The 23,870-nt window shown below is 38.4% G+C and overlaps 2 protein-coding genes and 1 long non-coding RNA gene across 3 annotated transcripts in view; 2 read left to right on the plus strand and 1 right to left on the minus strand.

The window, feature by feature from the left end:
* Nucleotides 1-14,004, plus strand: part of LOC121512495 — a 41,168-nt gene extending 27,164 nt beyond the window's left edge. Inside the window, exon 4 of the long non-coding RNA XR_005992118.1 lies at nt 13,895-14,004. This is a non-coding gene — a long non-coding RNA (uncharacterized LOC121512495). The remainder of the gene's footprint in view (nt 1-13,894) is intronic.
* Nucleotides 2,321-15,271, minus strand: ushbp1 (Usher syndrome 1C binding protein 1). The gene is made up of 14 exons (XM_041791788.1): nt 15,134-15,271; nt 13,932-14,155; nt 13,604-13,734; nt 12,354-12,517; nt 11,473-11,661; nt 10,938-11,185; nt 9,150-9,290; nt 8,901-8,980; nt 8,646-8,781; nt 8,195-8,429; nt 6,158-6,316; nt 3,606-3,703; nt 3,050-3,172; nt 2,321-2,959 (listed from the first exon to the last, which is right to left on the minus strand). The coding sequence occupies exons 1-14, from the start codon at nt 15,137-15,139 to the stop codon at nt 2,794-2,796; spliced, it is 2,100 nt and encodes a 699-aa protein (XP_041647722.1). The 5' UTR covers nt 15,140-15,271; the 3' UTR covers nt 2,321-2,793.
* babam1 (BRISC and BRCA1 A complex member 1) lies at nt 15,125-23,462 on the plus strand. Its single transcript, XM_041791792.1, has 9 exons — nt 15,125-15,262; nt 18,612-19,054; nt 19,155-19,213; nt 19,289-19,409; nt 19,502-19,580; nt 20,059-20,083; nt 20,184-20,313; nt 20,447-20,533; nt 22,490-23,462. The coding sequence occupies exons 2-9, from the start codon at nt 18,626-18,628 to the stop codon at nt 22,688-22,690; spliced, it is 1,131 nt and encodes a 376-aa protein (XP_041647726.1). The 5' UTR covers nt 15,125-15,262; nt 18,612-18,625; the 3' UTR covers nt 22,691-23,462.
* Nucleotides 23,463-23,870: the final 408 nt, after the last annotated feature.

Below are 23,870 nucleotides of genomic sequence, written 5' to 3' on the forward strand. Positions count from 1 at the left end.
AGATGAAAAAGATGAAAGACTGATCAAGAATTAGTACATTTCTTCTTCCAGGAACTAGATGAAAATATAACCAGCTGTCCTCATATCTTCAATGCAGTTAAACTAGTTCAGACTTTTGTGTGTACAAGTCATACTGCAGCTTGACATTTCCAACTAAAACAGCAAAAGAAGTAATATCATGAACATTTTTGATGTTTTGATACTTGCAATATCAGTTATTTTAATGATTGATAGTGTTAAAAATACTACGGATTAAAAAGAAGTTGAAAGCTTAGCAAACAGAAGAGCACAATGTCTACATTACACAATTAGTTTGCTCTACATGTTTTTGCGGTTTAGACAGTATGCTGGAGTTCGCTCCATTTTTGTTTTTAGACAACAATACATAAACTTAAATTGGGTGCTTTGCACTATCATAGTCATGTGATGTTTTTTAAAATAGAAACTTATCCAAGTGTAAAAATCTGATATCATGACAAGCCTGATAGGAAGGCAGGAAAATGATAATTTAAAAATTTGAAAGTAGTCATGTCACAATGAACCAAAGACACTATATGGACAAAAGTATGTGGCCACATCTGTTAATTATTGAATTCAGGTGTTTCAATCAGACCCGCTGCCACAGGTGTGTAAAGTCAAAGCCATGCAGTCGCCATTTACAAACATTTGTGATACAAATTTAGTCATTCTGAAGAGCTCAATGACTTCAAGTGTGATGGATGCCACCTTTGCAATAAGAAGGTTCATGGTATTTCATCCATGCTGGACATGCCACAATCAACTGTGTCACATTCACATTCCACTTTCTATTAATGTGACTAAGTCACATTAATAGAAAGTGGAAACGTTTAAGAATAACAGCTACTCAGCCACAAAGCAGAAGACCACGTACAATCACAAAGAGGCTTAAATGATTACTTAGGGGAACAGTACGTAAACGGAGTGGTATACAGCACACCGACACTGGACTGTAGAGCAGTGGAAACATGTTCTGTGGAGTCACGAATCATGCTTCTCTGTTTGGCAGTCAAATGGGTGAGTCTGAGTTTGGCGGATGCTGGATGAATATTAACTGCCTGACTGCATTGTGCCAACTGTGAAGTTTGGTGGAGGAGAGATAATGGGGCTGTTTTTCAGAATTTGGGCTTGGCCCCTTGTCTCCAGTGAGGGGAAATCTTCATTTTTTTGCATACAAAGACATTTTGGACAATGCTATGCTTCCAGTGTTGTGGCAACAGATCTGGAAAGACCCTTTTTTTTTTTTAAGATTTATTTTTGGGCTTTTTCGTGCCTTTATTAGAGAGAGGACAGTGTATAGAGTCGGAAGGGGAAGAGAGCGGGGAGAGACATGCAGAAGATGGTGCCATGTGCCGGATCCGAACCCGGGTCGCCTGCGTACATGGTGCACGCCTTAACCACTCGACTACCAGCGCGCCCCTTAAAGACCCTTTTCTATTCCAACATGACTGTGCCCAAGTGCACAAAGAAAGGACCATTCAATGAGTTCTGTGTGGAAGAACTTGACTGGCCCGAACAGAGTCCTGACCTCAACCTCCTCATCTAACATCGGTGCTTGACCTCATACATGCTCTACAGAATGAATGGGCACAAATTTTAACTAAACACTCCAAATGTTGTGGAAAGCCTTCCAAGAAGAGTGGAGGCAGTTATAACTACAAAGGGGGCACCAACTCCACATTAAAGTACATGTATTTAAAGGCAATGTCATTACAGTCCATGTTGGTGTAATGGTCAAGTGGCTGAATACGTTTGTCCATGTAGTGTAGTCTATGTTTAAAACTACAGGACACATTCATTAGTTAGCATTTGCTAGCAAGCTGATGTATAAATCCTCACTGGTTAGCTAGCGCTATCTAACTAAAAGTAAAGATTATGTTATTAATCACCTTAAAGCGCTTGTGAGAAACCTTTGGTAAGTGTTGATTTTAGCACCCCCTCTGGACAAAATGGGAACTCTTAAGTCTTGGCTAATCTTGAACTGAAATGGTTATCTCACAAATAATCCAATCAGTCTTGTTTAAATTTTAAGTGTCAATATCCATGGATGTTAGGCTTTTTTTGTCACCATGCTTTTATTGTCTTCCCCTGCCACCTACCCCGCAGCAGGCCACATAGGTAGATAAAATAACCATTTAGAAATATTAGTCATCTTTCTGATGATTTTGTTTGCTTTTTCTTGTCATAAAGAATCATCATCAGTGATTTCAGTCTGTTTCATTAGCATATGTAAACTACTCATACAGGAGCTTTAAATTAATCAGGCAGGTTAATGCAAGCACACATACAAGTTTTTCTCTGGATAATGACAGATTTTTATTTAAGAATACAAAGAAGCAGTTTTGTTTTTTTTTGTTTGTTTGTTTTTGTAAATATGTTGTTAAATAGTTACACAAAACATCCAAAAGGGTACTTTTTTTAATTTTAGGTTATCTAATACAGTTCATATATGCGTCCATTCATCTATGCTAGCAGCATTATGACAGCTGTGTAATAGCTCAGTGCTAATGTCAGCATGCTTGCTCACAATGACATGTTAACATGTGGTTAAGAGGGTTAATGTTTATAATGCTCACCATCTTAACTTAGCATTTTAGCTCATTAACATTTGCTAAATAGTTTTAAAATCAGAGTTCTTGTGAGACTAATCAAACTATTAGGATTAGCCTAAAGTCTGTACGCTGTAAGAAATGGAGAACTTTAAAGAAAGCTGTACATATAAGCTATGGATATTTTGGTCAATAGTAAAATGGATAGAGCTTATTCACTGGTTGATCATAGAATCGTCTCCTCCCTCCTCCACTCTGATGCCTCTCCTGCAGCCTTCTGTGCTCCGCTCTGCTGTTGGTGACTCTCCATCATGGCCGCCACTTTCTGCTCCAGCCTCCACACCTGCTCCCGATACTTTCTACGAATCTGCCGGTACGAACTCAGGGCTTTACTGGAATGAGCCAAGAAACAAGTTACTTACTTAGGTGAAAACTCAGAGATATGTAAGAAAGACATGAACATGGTGTTTTACTCATCATACCTGTGAGCTTGTGTCAGCCGGGCAAACTGCTCCCCATTGTCCCTCCTGTGAGAGCTGCTGTCTGACAAGGCTGTGTTTAGTGAGTCCTGGACTAACGCTAGTCTCTTTTTAAGGGCCTGTTCCCTGAAAACAAAATAAGATCAGAAAAACATGTCTGGTGATTATGCTAAAGGCACTATGGATTTAAAGTCGCAGATATTACAGAAGCAGTGCAAAGAAACTGAAGTGTTTGATCTGTCTTCTAAAAGAGCAAATGTGATGCAGAGTATTAACAGCTGTGATTTATATAGAAGTATTCACTACTCAAGGTCAGAGGAGAAAAAGATGCTCTCTAAAGCACCTGATAAAAGAAGAAAAAAAGCCTCTTTGTGCCCAAAGTCTGCATCTCTGCCGATAGTGTTCCTAAGCAACAAAAGACAAAACAGCCTCCATTTAAGTCTTCCTCTATAGTGAAAATTTCATTAGGTACTTTTCTTAAATTTGTGAAAACTCAGACATTTCCTTGGTGATATTACATGAATGCATACACAGAATTTTCCTTTTTATTATGACTTACCTTTGCAGGACAGCCTGCAGCTCTTTCAGGATGGGTCTGGAACGAGGTCCAGCTGTGTCCCCCTCACCACTCAGGTTAGCTGCATTATCACAGAGCCTCTGAAACAACAAATAATAATAATAATAATAATAATAATAATCATAATATCTTGAATTTATATAGCGCCTTTCAAGAAACCCAAGGACGCTTTACAAGGAGCAATACTTACTTTAAAATCTCAAGTGTTGCTCACAACTTTGTGCCAGTGTAAATTTTAGAGGCCTGAAGGGGTTAAATCGATCAATATTTTACAATTTTCCTGGATGTTGAGCTTACTTTGTGAAGCAGGCGCAGCATTTTGTTTTTGTATTGCTCATTTTGAAAATCACCTTGTGATCAAGGACATTCAACTCTCTTTGTGGAGACTCGACTCTTAGTATGGTAGAATCTGGAATGAAGTTTGAGATAGAAGTAGGTATGCACTGATCAGAGTTCATCAGATATGACATTAAGGACTGATACCAACACAGATGCCAATACTCATACTGAAACCACTACTCAGGGGAAGTGTACTTTAGAAGCTCCAGGCAGAGACATATATCAGACCCTTCTCCATCTAGCTAAAAGCAATCCTAGCAAGGGAATGCTATGATTGAATAACACCAGCGTTTGACCATAACCTTCTAACCTTCTATCACCAAAATCACCACTTTTCAAGGAATGAATAAAACACTGTATTTTTCAGTTAATTTAACACTGAGTGGTCATAGTTAGCATCTTTTTTACATTTATTATTGCTTTGAAATCTGTTAAAACCCACTGACAGATGTTAAAGGTGACCAATAGCATAGAGTTATGAAAAAATAAATTAAAATTATGAATGAATTTAGATTTTGGCCCAGTGCTAGTGGTATGTTGAACATATCTAAGCATCTCTTTGCAGGTAACAAACAACTGGACATCCAAATCTGAAGTACTAAAAACAAACAGCACTGGTACATCTCCTTCTAGAAGTTTCATAAAGGAAACTCCATCCATCCAAACATGATCTACATGCTGATCCCATTCAGGGTTGCAGGAGACTTTAGCTGATCCCTGCTGTCATTTAGGTGAGAGACAGACAGGTTGCCAGTCAATCTCAGGGCTAACTCAAACTCTAGTACAGGTGTAACTTAAAGAAATGAAGAATAGATGCAATTTCTGTTCTTCTGCCACATATATTTTGATTGATCAAGTACAATTTTACCACACAATAATCCACCAGTTTATTGTTCCAGAAAATCTATAAATCTGCCTAACAATAATTTGCTTGGTATGAAGATATTTTGGGTCATTTTGGGTTGCCTGATTTTGGTTTTGGGGCCTGGGACTTTATTCTGCAATAAAAATCTATTTTAGTGCTGTTTTATTCACTCTTGGCCCATTATTTACAAGTAAAAAAACTTTCTTTTAGTAAAGTCATTTAAGACATATACCTCAGACATGATGCACACCTATAATGACTGTCCCTTGGAGCATGGGGCCACAGGCAGTTTCCTACTTTTGCCTAATGATAAAAACACATTTTTCACTACTATTATACCAAAAATTCTGCTTTAGATAATGGGAAACAGCAACTAATAGTAATGTTTGGTTAATAAGCCTTAAGCCTCAATAATGAAGGTGTCGCTTGAGTCACATTCACTGCACTCATTCTCATTTCACTAAATGTCAGACTATAAGCATCAATCGGCTGGACCTCCATTGATTGAGGTCACTCACTTCAGAGGAGGTGAATATTTATGCAGTCACTTATTTTATATTGCATAATTTTAATTGCTGTTATTTTGTAGAAATCACTTTGACGTTAAAGAGGGTTTTTTTCTATATTTTGGGTTAAATAGGCCAAAAACAATTGACCATGAATGACATATAAAACTAGTATAAGGATAAAACATCCAACGGAGGAATATACTTATAGGCCCTGTATATTAAGTTGGAATGATTAGATTGTCTCAGGCGCGGCAATTGATTTGTACATCCCTAATTTTACATAGCAGAAGTCAAAATGAGGCCAATTAGGATAAACTGTTGACAGACAACAGTATTTATTATCAACAGTTGGAGAAAAGCCAATAAACTATTTGTCTGACACATGCATGTAGAGAGAATGTCTGGCATTAAGCCACAGGAAAAAGAAAGTGAAAGAAATATGGCAGCTTTCTAGGCAGATTATCACCATGAACAGACCGTTGCTTCATAGACCAAGCAATCTTCAGAAAACTGTGTTAACATTAAAAGCTGTTCATTCCTTTCCAATTCCACAATGGCAAATGTGTGCTGCAGTGGCAGGACAGCCCAGCAGAAGACCTTGTGAAACCAAAATATCTTTCTCTTGGCCTGGAGGGATCCTGCATTTGTAGACGTGTGATTTCCCATGTGGGACATCCAGATTTGAATCGGGTCTGCCACAGTAGACCAACGTCCTGCTCCCTCTTGCTCGTTTCACCTTGACTCTGTATGATTTGAACATTACCAAAAAAAAAAAAAAAAAAAAAAAAAAAGTCTGTGACTGATGTAAGAGTCTGTCCTACCTGTTGTTCAGTTGTACGATCCTCCAGTTCCTCTCTGAGACTTTCAGGAACAAAAGCTCCGGCTGCTTCCTGTGCCTTCTGGGCCATCAAACTCCACTCCAGACACCTCAACTCTTTCTCCTTAAGGCGTATTAGAGCCCGCAGATCAGACATCTCCTCCTAAATAGAAACAGAAAAATCATAAACCACAGTATTTTAAGAGTTAATCAAAGATCAGCCAAAAGTAAGGCATGGTAAAATACCTTTTACATTAGTGGCAGAGAAACATGTTATTGACCCCTTGGATATATAACCCTCTTACTGATTTTATGAATCAATCATGGTCAATATAATTTGGATTTTTTTTAACAAAAAAACTTCTTAATGTCAAAGTGTAAACAGATTTCTACAAAGTTATGTCAATCAAAAAATGTAAGATAAAATGCATGGCTAAATAAATATTCTCTTTAAACCTTTAAAGTGACTGACCTAATTCAACAGAGGTCATAAGGACATGTGTGAGACTCCATGGTCAAGTGAAAGAAAGTATTTGGTCTGATGAGTCAAAAATGGTGCTTTTTGTCCAACAGACACACACTATGTTTGGCAGGCACCAAACACAAACACGCTATCCCCATGGTGACGCAAGGTGGCAGCATCATGCTGTTGGGATGCTTCTCGGCAGCCAAACCTGGAAGGCTTGTAAAGGTAGAGGGTAAACGAACGTGGCAAAATTTAGGAAAATCCTGCAAGACAAACTTTTTCGGTCTCCAAGAGCATTATGGCTCAGGAGAAGATTTATTTTCCAGCAAGACAATGACCTGACCTGAAGCTACACAGAAATCATTTAAAGACAACAGGGTGAATTTTCTGGAGTGGCCAAGTCAAAGCCCAGATCCAATAGAGAATTTGTGGCTGAGCTTAAAAATGGCTTTTTATGCCTGATCCCTTTGCAGTCTCCATCCATCCATTTTCTACACCACTTATCCCATTCAGGGTTGTGGGGCCTGTGCAAAGAATAGTGGAGTAAAATTGCAGTGTCCAGATGTGCAAGCCTGATTGAAACCTATCCACACAGACTCAGGGCTGTGATTGTTGCCTCCTGACTTGAAGGGGGTAGATATTTATGCAACAACAACAAACAACTTTGGAGCATTTTATCATATTTGAACTGACTGTAACCTTAACAATTCAATTATTCTGATTTCCAGTCCATGGTGTCTATAATAAAACTGAGCTGCATCCAAAGTCGCCCATTAAGAGCATTGCAGGCAAGCTGCGCTGATCTCACACTTGACCAGCATTATTAATTAGTAACCTGACAAACATCCTCTAAATTGTCAGTCTGTTCAAGCTTCAAGTTTTTACAGCCTATCCCTCTGCTTTGCTAATGCCAGCTCTGCTCTGAACTAGATAGATACTTGCCACCAACCTAGCACCCACCAGTAGGGGATTCTTGTCCAAAAACCTTATGATTCATAGAGTTTGGTATTAGAATAAACTCCAGAGGGAGATTTTATATATATGTAAGTCTGAATGGGTTAAACTAAAGCCAAAAACAGTTCTGTTTACAGTGGATTGTTTTTATGTAAACATGGCCTTAATCTCATTAACAGATTTGCTAGCATTTTTCGAAAACTCCATGTATTCAATCCAAACACGCTGTTTTTGTGTTGCTAGTTAAGTGTAGGGTTTTATTGAAGTTTTTAAAGTTATCTTTCCTATCCGTATCACACACAGTACGGCCCCACTGAAGGCGTCAAAGCCAGGCAGCAAGCGTTGTGCTACGCCCAACTCTGTCACCGCCTTCTAGCCTCATTCTTCAGGCGTATCATCACTTTTTGAACAGCTTTTCTCCTTTGATGCATGAAATTCATCCATGAAATTACAAAAGTGGTTTACTTATTAGTAAATACACAATATCAAGTACAATTTCATTGAAAAGACTTAGCAGGGGTGGGAAGAATCGGTTGCTGTATGGCCTGGATGCCTTCATTGGAGCTGTACCTGTACAATATTGATCTTTTCTAATCATAAATGAAGAGACGCAGCTCCTACCCTGACAGAAATGAGTTCATAGAAGAGTGAAGCTTTCTCTTTCTTTGTGTCTGGAGGTTTGAGGCTTTCTTTAGTCACAGCTTCCCTTCTTGATCCAGCCAGGTTAGCAGTTTCTGGGTTCATTTTCCCCTCATCTCTTTTACTCGGGATCGGTGGGCAAATGGCTGCACGGTCTCTCTTCAGACGCTCAATTTTCTGACGGAGAGCGGCTTCTTTCTCCACTTGCTCAGGTGTCCTATGAGGTTACGGGAAGTTCTTAATATTTCACATTTTAAAACATTGAATCAGTATTATGTTGATCTTTGTTTGGGTGATGGAACTTTCTGTGTAACTGTAACGCCACCTTTATCCTTCTGCTTTTTTAGTGTGTGTGAATGATCTTCAATCGTCATTCACGCACATTTTTCCTCCATCCATGCTTGAAAGTACAAAGAGCTCTCTAAAACATCACCTCTGCCCCATGTGCCTCTGTGTTTGCGTCTCCTCTGTTCCCCCTGCTGTTGAGAAGGAGGTGGACAGCTCCTCAGTTCCCATTTTCCTGAGCTGAGCTGATGGGCTGTCGGGGTGCTGCCTGTCACTGACTTTCTCTGAAGAGAGGAAAAACTGTGAGCCCGAGTGTGTATTTGGGTGTGTGTGAATGACGTACACACATGCTGTACATGTTGGTGAATGCGGCACTGAGTATTAAAACGAGGTATTCAAACACCTGCTGAGTCTGGAATGCTTTGCTGCTTCTTGGAGTCATAAATCGACAGCAGTTCACTGTAGGCCTCCTCACAGTCCTCGCTGTCAATCACAACCACAAAGACATAAAATCGACCTCAGTGGATCAGAATATCGTTGAAAAATAATGTTAGACAGATGACCAACATGTGCACAGTCATTATTCTGACACAGCACACAACAAATATCATGAGTTTGGACAGGCCTTTGTGTCCGTTTGACAGGTCTGTACCTGTATCTGAGAGCCGTTTGCAGGGCGCAGCAGTCAGCCTCCAGTCTGTTCACTTTGATACTCATCTGCTCTGACTCGGCCTTCCTTCGCTCCAGAGCTGCAGTCAGACGCTCATTTCTGGCCTTCAGCCTTTCAATGCACCTGAGAAAACCAGAGAAGGTCGCAAAAACAGGAGGGAGCTCATTTGTTTTGTAAAAACTTGTTGATTTAGCTTACTAGCAAAGGTAAATGACTCTGTTTTTGTTAGACCTTAAATGCACCTTTTCAGAATCAAAATTCCTGACCACATGACAAAAACGTCAGTTTTTTTTCCAGTCTTTCTTTTGTTATAAATGGAGTAAAATCAGTAAGTATTAAAGCCAGTGTAGAAAATAAGGCTAACGTAAATGGAAAACACCCTGCAGTTCTGTCAAGGAAATTCAAGACAAGACTGTCTGGCTGCAGACTGCAGCTCTCAGATGCCCCCTCTTGCAGCCGTTGCCTCTTTCATGATGGAAATACATGCTAAAACTTTCAAAATAAAATAGGATTTAATTTCCAGTTAGGGTTCAGGTAAGAGTTAGTCTACAAAAAGTCAAAAGTTAAAACCTAATAAAAAATGTTTAATAAACCTGACCAAATAGTCTGCTTATGGGGAAAAAAAACCTTGTCCTCCATGAAAATACTGTAACACAGCTAATGTAGCTCAGTCTAAAGCTAATATAGCTACATTGGCTACGTAAACTATAGGTAACATGATTAAAGACTACACACCTTTAACAGTTTTGCAAATGTCATTAACCTATATTCTCTATACATTAAAAAGCTATGTCGCTTAAGCTAACAAGGCTACATTAGGATGTGCTACATTTGCTAAAGTTAACTTAGCCACATAGCCATGTTACCTACACAGCTAATGTAGCTACCGTAGTTTTAGCTATGTTTGCTAAAGCTCACATTGCTAAAGCTAATGTATCTATATTGGCTACGTTAATCAACTACTGAAGACTGTACACCTTTTACAGTTTTGCAAATGTCGTTAACCTATATTCTCTATCCATTAAAAAGCTAACACTAATGAAACAAGTTAGCCTATGCTATGTTTGCTAAAGCTATTTTAGCCATGTAGTCATGTTACCTATGTAGTTAACATAGCCACCTACAGTATTAGCCCGGACTTGAACCCTGTCTGCACTTGTACATGAGGTGCAACCTTACTGCTAGGCCATCTGTGCCCCTTAAGCCCATATTAACACATTTTCACAGGACAATTAGACATGTTTAAAGCCTGGAGGAATAAATGGATTATTGGTATGCATAATTAGATGAATGAGTGGATGCTTTGAAGCTGTTTGCAACAAAGCTTAAGCTTTTGAAGCCAATTATATCATATTTGATATGCAATTTTGTGAAACCTCTAATTAACACAATAATTTCCTTAAAAACCATTTATATACTATCTGGTAAATGATTACTAATATCCTCTAGTGATTTATCAGTTGCCAAAAACACCCTTGGTATCAAATGTGATATAAAATAACTATATTTATTTGCATTATCAGGATTCACAGGGTTAAAACCCACCTCAACTCCAACTCTTTAATTGTCTCTTCAGAGTTCTGAAGTTCAGTTGAGATAGCATTTCCAAAATGGTAGCCACCATCCATTGGCTTCATAATGCCACTAAGACTATGTCCATGTTTATACCACTGGTTCTCCACTGTTTACTGGTAGAGGTGCTTTGGACCTCCTTATGTTGTGATTTTCTGAAAAAGTTACTCAACGTAAAAACATTTGTTTCTGTCTCACCTGCTGAGTCGTTCAGTTTCAGACTCGGGGCTGATGGGACTCGGACATGGACTGCACGAGTGAATAGAACCCAGAGGAGAACCATCTCCACTCAGAGGCAGAGGGGTTACAGCTCTGGATGATCTCCTGCTCAGTAAAGGTGAACCAGGGAAGGGCGGAGAGGCCCAGTCTGGACTTAGAGGCCCGATGGGGGGTCTGTAGGAGGGAGAGACACTGCCTGACCTCCAGGACTTTTGAAGACCAACCAGCTAAAAGACAAGAGAAGGAGGCTTACCTTTACTTTCATCAATTCACAATATTTTTTATCAATTGGTAAAATGACTATTTTCAGGACTGAGTTTATCTCCATAATTTAGCAGCGTCAGCAACAAAAGTCTGGATTTCTAATACCTTAATATTCAAAAACAACCTCATTTATTTTGCTCCATATACATTATGGTCTCAAATCAGCTCAGCTGGGCTCTGCTGCCATGAAATTTACTTACATATTCTATACCGATGAATGTCTCGTAAAGTAAACTAGAGTTCTCCTCACCTTGTTCCTCTCCTCCTCAATCTGACCGATGGAGCTTTGTGCTCTCTGCAGCTCCTCCTGGTGACCCTGCAGGCTGCCTCTGTGAGCAGAGTCACGCATCTCCACATCCAGGACATTTTCTTGATTCTGGTCCTTTGGAGGCCCTGCTGGGCATGAAATCCCAAACTCTTTTTCCATGTCCTCCAATATCTGCAGTCAGAGAGACAAATAACTTCAGCAAGAGGAGGTTAAAACATCAGCTTAGGAAGAAAAAATACTTTTCCCTGGAAGTAACGACAGACACAGACAGCAGTATTTGGCATTTTACAATATTTGGAATAAAAACTAGTTTTGATGATTTATTGAGTTTAGGTTATATGATTTTTTTAGGAATTTACTGAAAAGGAACCCTGTTCCTAAAGACATGCTACTTTTCTTAAATTAACACAGCATTTTTTATGTATGTTGTAAAAAGAAAAAATGGATTGATACAGTTTGAGAAAATTTCAAAATTAAATTCCCACATAAGCTGTCATTGTTTTGTAGTGCATTCTGGGTAGTGATGTCTCATAGAAAGTCATCTGTTAAAGCCTTTTTAATTTTAACCAGAGTGCAGTTTTATTTAGGAGAACAGTGAGGAAGAAGTTACAGTACAATGAGGACCGTTCAATCAGAAAGATGTAGGAAGAAGAACACTACAAGCATTTGACACCATTACCCAAAGTGCACTGCACAATAGCAGCCACATGTCAGTGTTTTTAAGTTATCTCAGAATGTACAAATCTAGTATTTTTCTTTGTTTAGCATACATATAAAACATGTTAATGTAATAATATCCAGGGTGTTCTTTGTCATTTGCTTCTCAACCAAAGACTAATTATAATTGTTGACACTTTGAATACCTGGCTGGACTTGACCCAGCTCTCCTGGGCTGCCCTCAGATGCTCTCTGTGCTTGTCCTGGTCCAAAGCTGTGATGGGGGCCGCCCAGGACCTCTTACAGCTGATGGAGGTCTCAAGTGAAGATAAAACATCCTGAAGTTTAGTCCACACTACACCGCCGCCCCCTAGTGGAAGAGAAAGAGCCTGCTTTATCACATAATAAGAAAGGGCAGTGATGTACATGTCTCAGTTTTATAGCTGTATGCTGTTTTGTGTACTTTTTGCCTCTTCTCCCCTCTGGTTACCACTCAGTCACAGTTGATCTATTAACATGGTGCACCTTTGCCTCGGTGCTTAAAAACCTCAGTGCTGACTTTTAAAAGACAGGATTTGGACATAAGGCCTGCCAGGCTTCCTCTCTCGCAGGAGTTTTGTGTTGTTGAGAGATTTTATTTTATTAGTCTTTTATCAATTGCAAAATAATTTTTAAAAACTTTCATTAAAGAATATTGTAAGATTTGAGCAGTTTTTCTTTTTCTTTTCTACATTAGTCAAAAAGTGTTAGAAAATATGAACAAAAATAATCCAGGTCCAGGCACACAAGATGGTTTGAAAAATGTAAAATTCTAAGGGTTTGAAATATTAAAATACACCAATGCATATTGGTTTGTGCCTCATTCAGCATCATACGTTTTCTATCCTTTTCAGGAACATTTTTCTTCTATGAGCCCCGATGGTTAGAGGGACACCAGGAGTGTTCCAGTTTGCTTCTCTTTTTCATATAAGGGTTAAAACTTTTTAAAAATTTAGGCAAATTGCTTTATTCTAAAAAAATTTTGGCGGAAAACTGTGTAAACTTTTAAAAAGAAAAACCTGTTGTTACACTCTTCAATATTTTTCAAGTTTTGTGGATTTTCTGGAAACTTTTGTGTAAGTTCTGTGAAACTATTAAAACCCCTAACCTAACCTTTACTATTGTCAGTTAGTTTTGGAAACTTTAGAATAATTTAGTTCTTTGATTATCTCTAAACAAACCTCATAGGTCTGTTTTCTGTTTTGTTTTGGGTTTTTTTTATGTGTTTTGTTTAAATCACTAAGTATAGTGACATGCTTGCTGCTCAAGATCCTGATAACTTTAACACATTTAAGTTGTCCTTTGACCTCAAACTGTCTCAACATGCCTGGTTCAAGGCACTATTACCCACAAACAGCACAGGAATAAAACGTCACATAGATGCAGTCTGCTATATAAAGACAAAGTTATGTTTAACCTCGGCCACTCAGTGGAGGTTTAGACGCAGATGCCATGGTCCTCTCTGGAGTGTTTCGGGCTAGTCTGTGGGACAGAAGGTCCGGAACCAGAGGCCCAGGTGGTCCTGCTGGTCTCAAGTCTCCTGATTCACTGCAGAATACCAACAGGATCCAAAGTTTAGTGCATAAACACCATGAGTTAATGTGAGAGAAGCCTGATGAATGGAAATTAATGTAAAGGCATTTAAAAGCATCTCTTGGTATGAACCTAAATCTATTTAATCTGATCTATTTTTTTTTTCTCATTTCAGGCAAATCGAGGTCTGACACTCTTTTTACTGACTATACCTTGGTGCCTTTAAAGAGCCCATCTTCTTGTTCAGTTCAGCGATGATGCTCAGCAGTGTGCCCACTTCAGCCTCACACTGAGCCAGTTCTGCTGGGGAAGGCTCCAGGTTTGCTGCTGGTTCAGAGCCCTCAGGGTCCAGAGTCATGTGATCCATCAGAGTCATCCCCTCCCAGTCAGACCCTGTCCCATTGTCCAGGCTGTCACATCTGACCAGACCAGGATCCTTTACACACAAAGATGAATTTGGTAGGCAATTTGAAAAAATAATATGTTTTAATATCTTTAATGCCTCTGTCCACAATGGGCTTGTATTTTAATTTATTTTTTTAATCTTATTTCTTCTCTGCCATAAGGCACCCTTCATTGGTTTATTAACATAAATTCCAAACCACTATGTATGTCTTCCCTGCCTGTTAATATTCATCCTCCAGCAAAGAGCCAAAAATTCCTGTGCATGTATTTACACTTAGACCGTAATGCACTTGTCACAGACATTGTTGCTGCAGTTTTCAGCCACTATTGTTTTAAGCAGCGGAAAAAGGAGGAAACTAAAACATCCTGAGATTCAACATCCTGCCTGGCAAATATTTGTGGCGTGTACGTATTTTGTTGTGCACAAAGAATGTGGGATAAACGCACAAAACATGAAATGAGGCCAAAGTTGATCACATTTATCCTGTTCAATTAGTACAGTTTGACAAGTTATAAAATTTGCAGTCTCATCTCATGATCATGAGAGGTCCCACAGATACTATGCAGATGATTGCTGGTGTTTTAAATTCCTTATCCAGCCAGTAAAACATCAGTCCATGCATGCATTGGTCAAAAGGTGAATAAAACTTTGGCTAGATCATCAGAAAAAGACCACATTTACAATATCTGACAACTGAGAGAGTAATTTTAGTCTTTGGTGAATGCTACCCATATAATACATCTGTTTAAAATAGTAATACAATTCCATGAAAAATCCAATACATGAAACATTCTGCTCCTGATTCACAGCAGTAAAATCAGATTTCATGCTAGTGGAAAATGCTGTAGTTAATGTAGATCATTTGTCTTGTAGATTTAGTCAAGCACACTTTATTAGGACAAGTCAATTGATCTCAAATATGCTACAGTCCTAGTGACATGTCAAGTTTGCTCATGAAATAAATGTTTTTTTTTTCTGTATGAAAACAGACTAACAAAAGATACTGACCTCCATACTCCTGGACCCCGATGTCTGCAGCAGTGATTTAGTTCCTGGTTTTCCTACAGCTGAACTTCCAACAGAGAGAGTGGATGTTTTCCTCAGTTGCCCTGCCCGGTGTTATTGCATTAACTTGAAGTAAGCCGGTCACTACTGCAGTCTTCACTCTACATGTCTGCCTACGAGTGTTTATTGTGATGAATGAAGTCAGTGGAAAACACTCAGAAAGTCATCCCCACCCATTCCCCGTCACTTTGACTCCTTTCCTGTTTTGTCCATAGTGAGCTTCCATGTTTTTTAAACAGGTGAAATCACACTCTGTAAGAAAGTTACGGAACTTGTATCTGTTTTTTTTGTAAGTAGAAAAAAAGCCAAATGGAATACAAGTTTGGACACTGACACATCTGATATATTTATTGTCTGTTTTTACAATTTATACATACAGTGTACTCAGAAAGTATTCAGATCCCCTGCACTTTTTTCATTTTTTTTTATGTTGCAGCCTTACACTACGTCAAAAATACATTTTCTCCTCATGAATCCACACTCAGTATCTCATTATGACAAAGAGAAAACAGAATTTTAGAAATTTTGGCAAATTTATTAAAAATTAAAAACTGAAATATCGCATTGACAAAAAAAAATGCTGCACTAAAGGTTCCAAGAGCACATTAGCCTCTAAAGTTGTCAAATGGAAGAAGTCTAGCACAACCAGGGCTCCTCTAAAAAGCTTTTCACCTGGCAAACCTCTTCAATCAGAGGAGAAGGATTTTAGTAAGAGAGGTGACCAAGAACCTAGTGGTCACTCTGATCCAGAGATCCTGTGTAGAGATGGGACAAAGTTCCAGAAGGACAACCATCACTACAGCCCCTGATCTGGGCTTATGGCAGAGTGGCTAGATGGAAGCCTTTCCTTAGTGCAAAGCTCATAAAAGCCAGCTTGGCTTTCATTTTTAGTTTCTTGCAAACTCCAAGCCAGAAGACTCCAGTCAAGATGTAGAAACATCTCAGCAAAGACTCAGAAAAATAGGAGGAACCTGAGCTAAATTTCAAGTGTTTTCACAAGGGGCCTGAATATTGATGTCAATGTGATATTTCAGTATTCTATTTTTCATAAGTTTACAACAAAAATAAGAAATTATTTTTTCAATTTTTCATAAAGGGTTACTGAATGTAGATTAATGAGAATAAAAGGGGATTTTTTGACTGTCTTGTCTGTTTTAACTCTGCACATAAAATCTCTATTTTGTTCATTCAACCAGGTGTCTTCATGTGCATAAAACTGAACAGAATCCATATCAGAAAAAAAAGGTTTTCATACATTCATGCCTTTGGAATAGTTATGTATTATTGCTGCTTTTAAGCAGAATCCAAGCATAAGATATACTGTAAGATTTCAGCATTATATATATATATAAATCAAAGAATAAATATGTTAAGTAGAATGGATTAACTAAAGCCAAAAATAATAGCTCAAATATTCTTTATACAACACCAGTTTCCTTTTAACATAAAGCTGCTTTATTTTTCAGGATAAATTGGGGCTTAGTCTGTTTTTATCAACCTGTTAGAGTCTTTAAGCATCTGATGATATAGTATTACAGGTTTACATTGAAGAAACAAGAATAAGGAACAAGAATAAAAGGAAGAGAATACATTTTTTAAATGCCCAAACATGCCTGATTGTATCAGCTATATTGGCATTTATTCAACTGTTTTGATACTAAACTTTGAGAAAAGTATCCTTAAGATATCATTGCAATAAGACAGAGCGACACATAAAGTACTCTTCTGTAATTCTACAAAACTATCCTGAAATGAAAAAAAAAATCTTCCGTGCATTTATTTTCCAACCAAAGTTCAGCTGCTATATATTTTAACAAAACACTGCTGTATCAGTTATGTGTCTAAGTATAAAGGTAGAAACACGGTCCACTTGCCTAGAATGATTTGCAAGCACTATAAACAACTCATTGCTTATGTATTCCCTCCAAAAACATTAGTTAACTTGGTGAAACTGATTCCCCCTTTGAAAGTCATCACCATCTCATTAAACTCCATTACCCATCATGCTTTTATACTTCCTTATTCGATCATTTCCTGTCAGGAAGTTGTCCGATCAAAATAAACGTTAGCTTGTTGTTGAGTAACTTTGCTGCTTTCCAATGAGTTTTTCTCAGTTTTAATTCGATACTGTTGGATAAAGAACAGCCGCGTAAGTGTGCTTTTTCAATTATAGATAAAGCATTGTGGGGGTCTCGAATCGTCTGTTTCGTTTAAATTTCTCTTGAAGCTAATGCTAACAGTTCATACTGCTACTTTGCTGTCATCAGACAACGCTTCGCTTTACTTGTCTTTGTCTTTTTAAATTGATAATCCAACTTATTGATGTATTTTGATTGACGTGTTTCTAACCACAACCCATACGTTTAGTTTAAACGTCTCTTTTTTATTTCAGTAACTAAACTGCAAATTACGTTCAGGACAGAATAGCACAACTTTCCATCCTTTATTATCATATCTTATCTGTTGTTGAAGCAGAAGTGCTGTTACTAAGCTTTATAAAACAGGCGAGGTGGGCCGTAGTGCCACCTGTGTTGACCCTTTTAGCTCATAGACAGCTGTAATGCGTTTTTGCTTGTAAGATGTTTTTTCTCCAGATTACAAACTGAGTACTCCAAGGTTCAGAACTTGGACCAGTGTTATTCAGTATCATATCAAGAAAATCAGCACCTCATTGAACATTTGTCATTTCCATCTCTATGCTGATGACACTATACTATAAATCTACAGCTTTCATTCAACTTATTATGTTACCACCTGCATAGGCTGAAACTGGCTTTAAATGCTCCAAACTAAAATTGATGTTTTTAAAATATAAAGAATATATACATCAGTAGTGATAAAATTTAATTTGTGGAGAACAACAATAGAACAAGTACCTTGGTATACCAATTGATGAAAAGCTTACCGTTAAAACTTACATTGATTTTTTTTTTTTTTAATATAGTCCAAACTAAGACAATAACAATGTGTTCTTGAGTGTTTTGTTCACCTCTGAGATTTATTATTGGGGGTAGTTATGGGACTCATCATTGACTCCTCTTTAAAAAAAAAAACACTTGCCAGCATGCTTTAACAATCAGAAGAGACCTGCATCTTTATTTAATTATTTATTTATAAAGCACTCAAAAACTGCCCACCCCCATCTCTCCTATCGGTTCTCTTATGACATATAAAACCACCATACTTTCTCCCATTGACAGCTTACCATTTTTTGTCTAATTCTTTTTTATTTGCTTTGTCCCTGTATATTCTGCTGTGAGGGTTGACCCTCAATGTGTCTCCCAATGATTGAAATTAAATACATGTTGATGATGATATTGTTGGATCCCTTAAACTTAATGCAAAAACAGCTAAGAGGGATTAGTTGTTCCACTTAATGGATGAATTAACTTGACAAACCTCTTAATCTCAACTCTTTCAGTTGCTACTGTACCCATGGAGACACCAGAGCCGGGCCCAGCAGACGGAGAGGAGCGTCTGGTGGAGCTGCGACCACGGACACGCTCAAATCCTGAGGGTGCAGAAGACCGCCGCAGCAGCACAGGCAGCCTCGGAGGAAACAGTAACCCCAACATCTCTCAGCCTGCAGTGGGGAGTCGTGTTGAGGGGGAGGGCGAGGCCTCAACCAGTGACAGTCCTCCAAGTTCCACCACCACTACTGTCTCAACAGCCTCAGCTCAGACGGCTGCTCCCACTGCAGCAGTGACAGCAGCAGCTGCTGCCAGCGCCACAGTGCCATTGCCCACTTCTTCTGCAGCCAAAGAGAGGCCGAAACCTGCACAGCAGCAACAAACACTAACAACAGTTCCTCCTCCTGCAGAGTACCAGCTCAGAGTTCCTCGCGTCAACTGTCCAGAGAAAGTGGTAGGTGGAGTATACGCTGCTTATTTATGTTTCATATGAAGATTGAGATTTATCTTCCCCACAAGGCTGTAAATATCTCCTGTTGTCCTCATCATGTCAGATCATCTGCTTAGACCTTTCTGAGGAGATGTCTTTGCCAAAGTTGGAGTCTTTCAATGGGTAAGTTCTAGCAACTTCAACCACACAATACAAACATTTTTTTTCTTGTCACACTAATGTAACTTTCTCATTTAGATCAAAAACAAATGCACTGAACATTTGCCAGAAGATGATAGAGATGTTTGTCAGAACTAAGCACAAGATTGACAAACGGCACGAGTTTGCCCTCGTAGTAGTCAATGATGACGCTCTGTGGGTGAGTACAGGAAAGTTTGAATCTGTAGGAGATGACTAACAATGTTCATGTAAACTTTCTTTTTTTTCCTGATGTATATGCATGTGTCTCAGCTTTCAGGATTCACATCTGACCCCAGAGAGCTGTGCAGCTGTCTGTATGACCTGGAGACCAATGTGTGCGAGTCCTTCAGTATCCTTTAAATCAAAACCCTTAAAGCAATAAAAGTCAAAGTCCTACTTTACTTACAAAGCGGGACTTTTTTGTAACTTCATGTGGAATTACATGCAGTCACAATGATATTAAAGTTATCAATGTTAAGACAACTTTCTGACTGATCCACCTTTTTTTTGACTGTCAAGATAATATATAACATAAAAAGATGTAACGGGGGCTGCAGTTACATCAAATCTGGGTTTCTTGATCCTCAAGAAGATGATTCATTGTTATGAAGACTTGATAAATCGTAATATACCAGTCTTTTATAAATAGGTTTTCTGCCTTAACTTATCTTTTGTTTTACATTATAAGGTCTAATCTCAGTATTTAAACTGAAAACCGTCCTTCAATTAAGGAAAATTTGACCTAATTGCATTTCTTCATGTCCATGGATCTTACATCAATTCAACATTTTGAGTTTTTAAATTTTAGCCTTAACATTCCTCTTTAGATTTGGAAGATCTTCTTAATGTAATGTAAGTTCTCCCTGATATAAAACCTTTGGTCACACAGAATAAACAGAAATTTACATCTAAGTGTTTACTGAAGGCTGTTTTCTCTTCTGTTGTCTTTTAGACGTCAAAAAATTGAGCTCCCATTGATGGAGAACGTTCAGACTATCCCTCCTCCATATGTGGTGCGGACATTGCTCATCTACAGCCGCCATGCAGGGCAGCTTCAGTTTAACCCTTCAGAGGCTTTTAGTGTAAGTATGAGAATAGCTGATATGTCCTCTTTGAGTCTGTGTTTCAGGGAAATCGTTGGTCTTCTCTATAGAGTGAATCTTTGCTTTGATTTACTTTACATTGTTGTCAATTTCTGTTTGTGTCCTTCCACAGAAAATGCTCCAGTCTCCATATTTTTTCTTTGATGTGGTTTATCTACATAATGGAGTGGAAGATCAGGGGGATGAGACCAGTTGGAGGGTGAGTGAATAAACTGATCAAGAGACTATAATATGTGTTTGGTGAAGTAACAGAATATATCTGGTTTGCCTAAAGTTCTGCTAATATTTTAGAGTTTCAGCAGAATTTCAGTTGTATTTATGTTGTTAAAAAAAAAAAAAAAAACTTTTCTCTGGGGTGCCCGAAAGGTCACAAACGAGGGCTGACTTTCTGGTACATTTGCCAGTCCCTCTGGTCCATAGAGGACCCGTGTTATCACACAGTGTTATGTGCTTGTGACTGCATAATGAGTGCCCAAAGTCAGTCTGATTGTACACTCCCAATTCCAAAAAAGTATAGGAACTGTGTAAATTTCTTACTAAAATCAGAATGCAATGACTGTCAAATCTCCTAAACCCATATTTTATTCACAAAAACAGAAAAAACATATAAGAAGTTGAAACCGAGACACTTTACCAGTTCATTAAAAATATTTGCTCATTTTGAATTTGATAGCAGCAATGCATCTCAAAAAAGTAGGGGTGGGGACATGTTTACCATTCTATAGCATCCCCTCTTATTTGAACAACAGTCTGTAATCTTCTGGGACATGAGGAGACTAGAGAGGAATGTTGTCCCATTCTTGTCTGATGTAGGATTCTAGCTGCTCAACAGTCCTGGGTCTTTTTTGTTGGCTTTTCTATTTTATGACGGCCACTTCAGCACTCAGACTCTTCAACTGTGCAGCCATGGTGTTGTGATGGTTGCTGGTGGTTTAGCATTATTCTACTGAAATATGCAAGGCCTTCCCTGACCTCATCTGGTCCTTCAATTAGTGTAGTGTATGGTTATGGTTGGTCTCTCTAAGCATTGTATAAGAACAGCTGTTCACCTGCTATAAAAAGGTCAAATTTGTCCTAGTTTGATGTAAAAATTAACTTCTTTGGCACTTGTGCTTTTGTTCTCCATGAGTGGAGGTAATTTCAGCTGTCCAACGATTGACTCATGTTATTTATGATTTCACCACTTGATGTCACTGCTGTTATATTAAACCAGCTGTAGGTTTAGGGAATAGGCTTTAGTTATCAACAAATTGAAATGTTTTGACATATTTTACATACATTTATGGAGGATTAATGGCAGTTAATAGAAGTTATTTCCAGCTGTTAGTTTGTTCAGAGACTAGCCTGCAAGAGAGGCAGCACTGTTAAAAAACTATATTAAACAATGCTTTTTACTGATCAGTCAAATGGTCTCCCTGGTGCAACCAAAACTTTACATCAGAACTTAAGACATGACTTGAGCAACTGAACATATATTTAATAACCAAAAGTAAGACTGGAAGTGTAAATCCTACAGGCCTTAACTGTGCTTTTTTATTGCTGACGTAAATAGGGGCAAGAAGATTAGTCACACCAAGTTTACTGTAGCCATAAAATTGGAAATAGTAATGGGCTATAGACAGTGTTTTATGCAGAGCAGTGGGACTCAGCCTTATTCTAGCTAAGAGTCACCTTCACAACCACAATCCAAACCGGGGATGTGAGATGGATCATAGATCAGTTAATCCATAGTTGAAATGAAACAGTGAACTGATGGATAATTAATTTAAGGCTACATAAAAATGTCTGCATAGTGTCGGAAGAAACAATATGTCACTAATAATGAGGATATATACATTTTATTTATCGCTGACGTCGGGCCAAAACCTTGTATCTCAATTTTTCATGATTTTAATTTGTTTTTATAAATCAGTGCTATTGATCAGCCTTTACATCTGTCAGTGATGTGACTTACAATGAATCTCTTCTGATGACAGTGTTTACCTTCATAAAGTTTTATAGGAAGGTTATTTTTCCAAGTAAGCCTTAAAAGAGCTGCAACTGGTCACTAAAGAGCCACATGTGGCTTTAGAGCTGTGGGTTGAGTATCACTGATGTAGAGTGTCAGAGGATCTGTAGTACTTTTACTTTCTCGTATGTGGTTCTCTATCTGCAGGACAACTACACATCTTTCTGCAACCTGGACTCAAAAGGCATGTGTTATCGCTTTGAGGTTTCCCTGGGTGGACCTGCCATCGAATTGCACAACTGCATGGCCAAACTTCTGGCTCATCCTCTGCAGAGACCTTTTCAGAGCCATGCGTCATACAGCCTGCTGGAGGGGGACGACCCCCAGGACATTGAGGCAACAGTCTGAAACTGTCTACACTCCCAATGCTCTGTTTCCTTGTAACATTAACACACTGTAGTTCCACAGAAAACAGGTTATTTCCATGTACATCACATCCCTAGAGGCTTATTAAATTTAATGTGCTCAAATACTATGGAAAAATCCAGCAAAAACAATGAGAGGAGTCACCACGTTATAAGAACTCAGCTGTTGTGTTTCCGTTCAGAGAAAACAAAATGGGTCAAGGATTTTTTTTCCTAAGTTGGGGAAGTTATAGAGTCATCCATTTGGTAAACTATCAGGAGTTTCCTGAAGATTAGCTGACAAAATAGTTGAAGGTAATGATTGAAATTAACAAGTAATATCAGTGGTTATAGCCTTTGGCTTTGTTAAAAGTATCCCTTAATGTTCATTTTTCTTTCAGATCACGGACCACTTTGGGCCATCAGTAAATCTTAAAAGGTTGAATTCAGTTTGCTCACCTTACAGTAACCATAACTGGCTTTTCGAGACTATAAAACTGAATGGAATCATATTTTTATTAACTGTATCACAGAGGTCTCTACTTCTTTTCTATTGCCTTTCCTTTTAGTAAATAATTTCCACCTTTTGTTGCCTGTTTTAATGTGATTTTTATTTTATAAGGTGTGTTCTCAATCATTTTTTCTTTCTTTTACAAGAAAAACAAAAACAGAAGAATGTACAGTAATGTGGATGGGGCTCCTCTTAGACAGTGATCTCTGTGGCACTGATTTTGGAAAATGCATGTTGCTGCACAATAAAAACGTTTTTGATCACACTTTTTATATTTACATGTGTAACAGTGTTAAATGATTCCACCTGGCATCATTTAAAATTTATTATACCATTTAAAAACAATCATTACTGTTTATAAGGGAGCTGATGGCTTGTGTGCTTTCATAAAGAGCCCCTTTAGACCTCCCCAAAGCAACTCGTGTGCCATTGCCATGTGCACTATTTTGTCTGTGGTAGGTCCAGGCCCACCCACAAAAATTGCCAGGCCCCTGGAGGCCCAGTAAATGGGGCCCTCCCTAGATGACTTACTGATATCAATGTATGCAAATCGTTAGTGTTAGCGATAACCTCCTTGCTAGCATTTGACACTTTGGCCTGTCTCCAGCAGCTTTTGGATCTTGTTGCAAACAAGTTTGAAAACAAGTTGTTGTGGGGTCAAATGTCCTAGGCT

Source organism: Cheilinus undulatus, linkage group 7 (genome assembly GCF_018320785.1).
Source record: "Cheilinus undulatus linkage group 7, ASM1832078v1, whole genome shotgun sequence".
In the NCBI taxonomy this organism is placed as follows: Eukaryota; Metazoa; Chordata; class Actinopteri; order Labriformes; family Labridae; genus Cheilinus; species Cheilinus undulatus.

Coding starts and splice junctions, on each gene's coding strand:
- ushbp1 (XM_041791788.1), bottom strand. Junction 8,981..9,149: donor CAAACGGCTCTCAGATACAG/GTACAGACCTGT, acceptor TGTGATTGACAG/CGAGGACTGTGAGGAGGCCT. Junction 2,960..3,049: donor CGGCTGACACAAGCTCACAG/GTATGATGAGTA, acceptor GGCTCATTCCAG/TAAAGCCCTGAGTTCGTACC.
- babam1 (XM_041791792.1), top strand. CDS start 18,626: ATGGAGACACCAGAGCCGGGCCCAGCAGACGGAGAGGAGCGTCTGGTG. Junction 19,581..20,058: donor CAATGTGTGCGAGTCCTTCA/GTATCCTTTAAA, acceptor ATTCCTCTTTAG/ATTTGGAAGATCTTCTTAAT. Junction 20,314..20,446: donor ACCCTTCAGAGGCTTTTAGT/GTAAGTATGAGA, acceptor GTCCTTCCACAG/AAAATGCTCCAGTCTCCATA.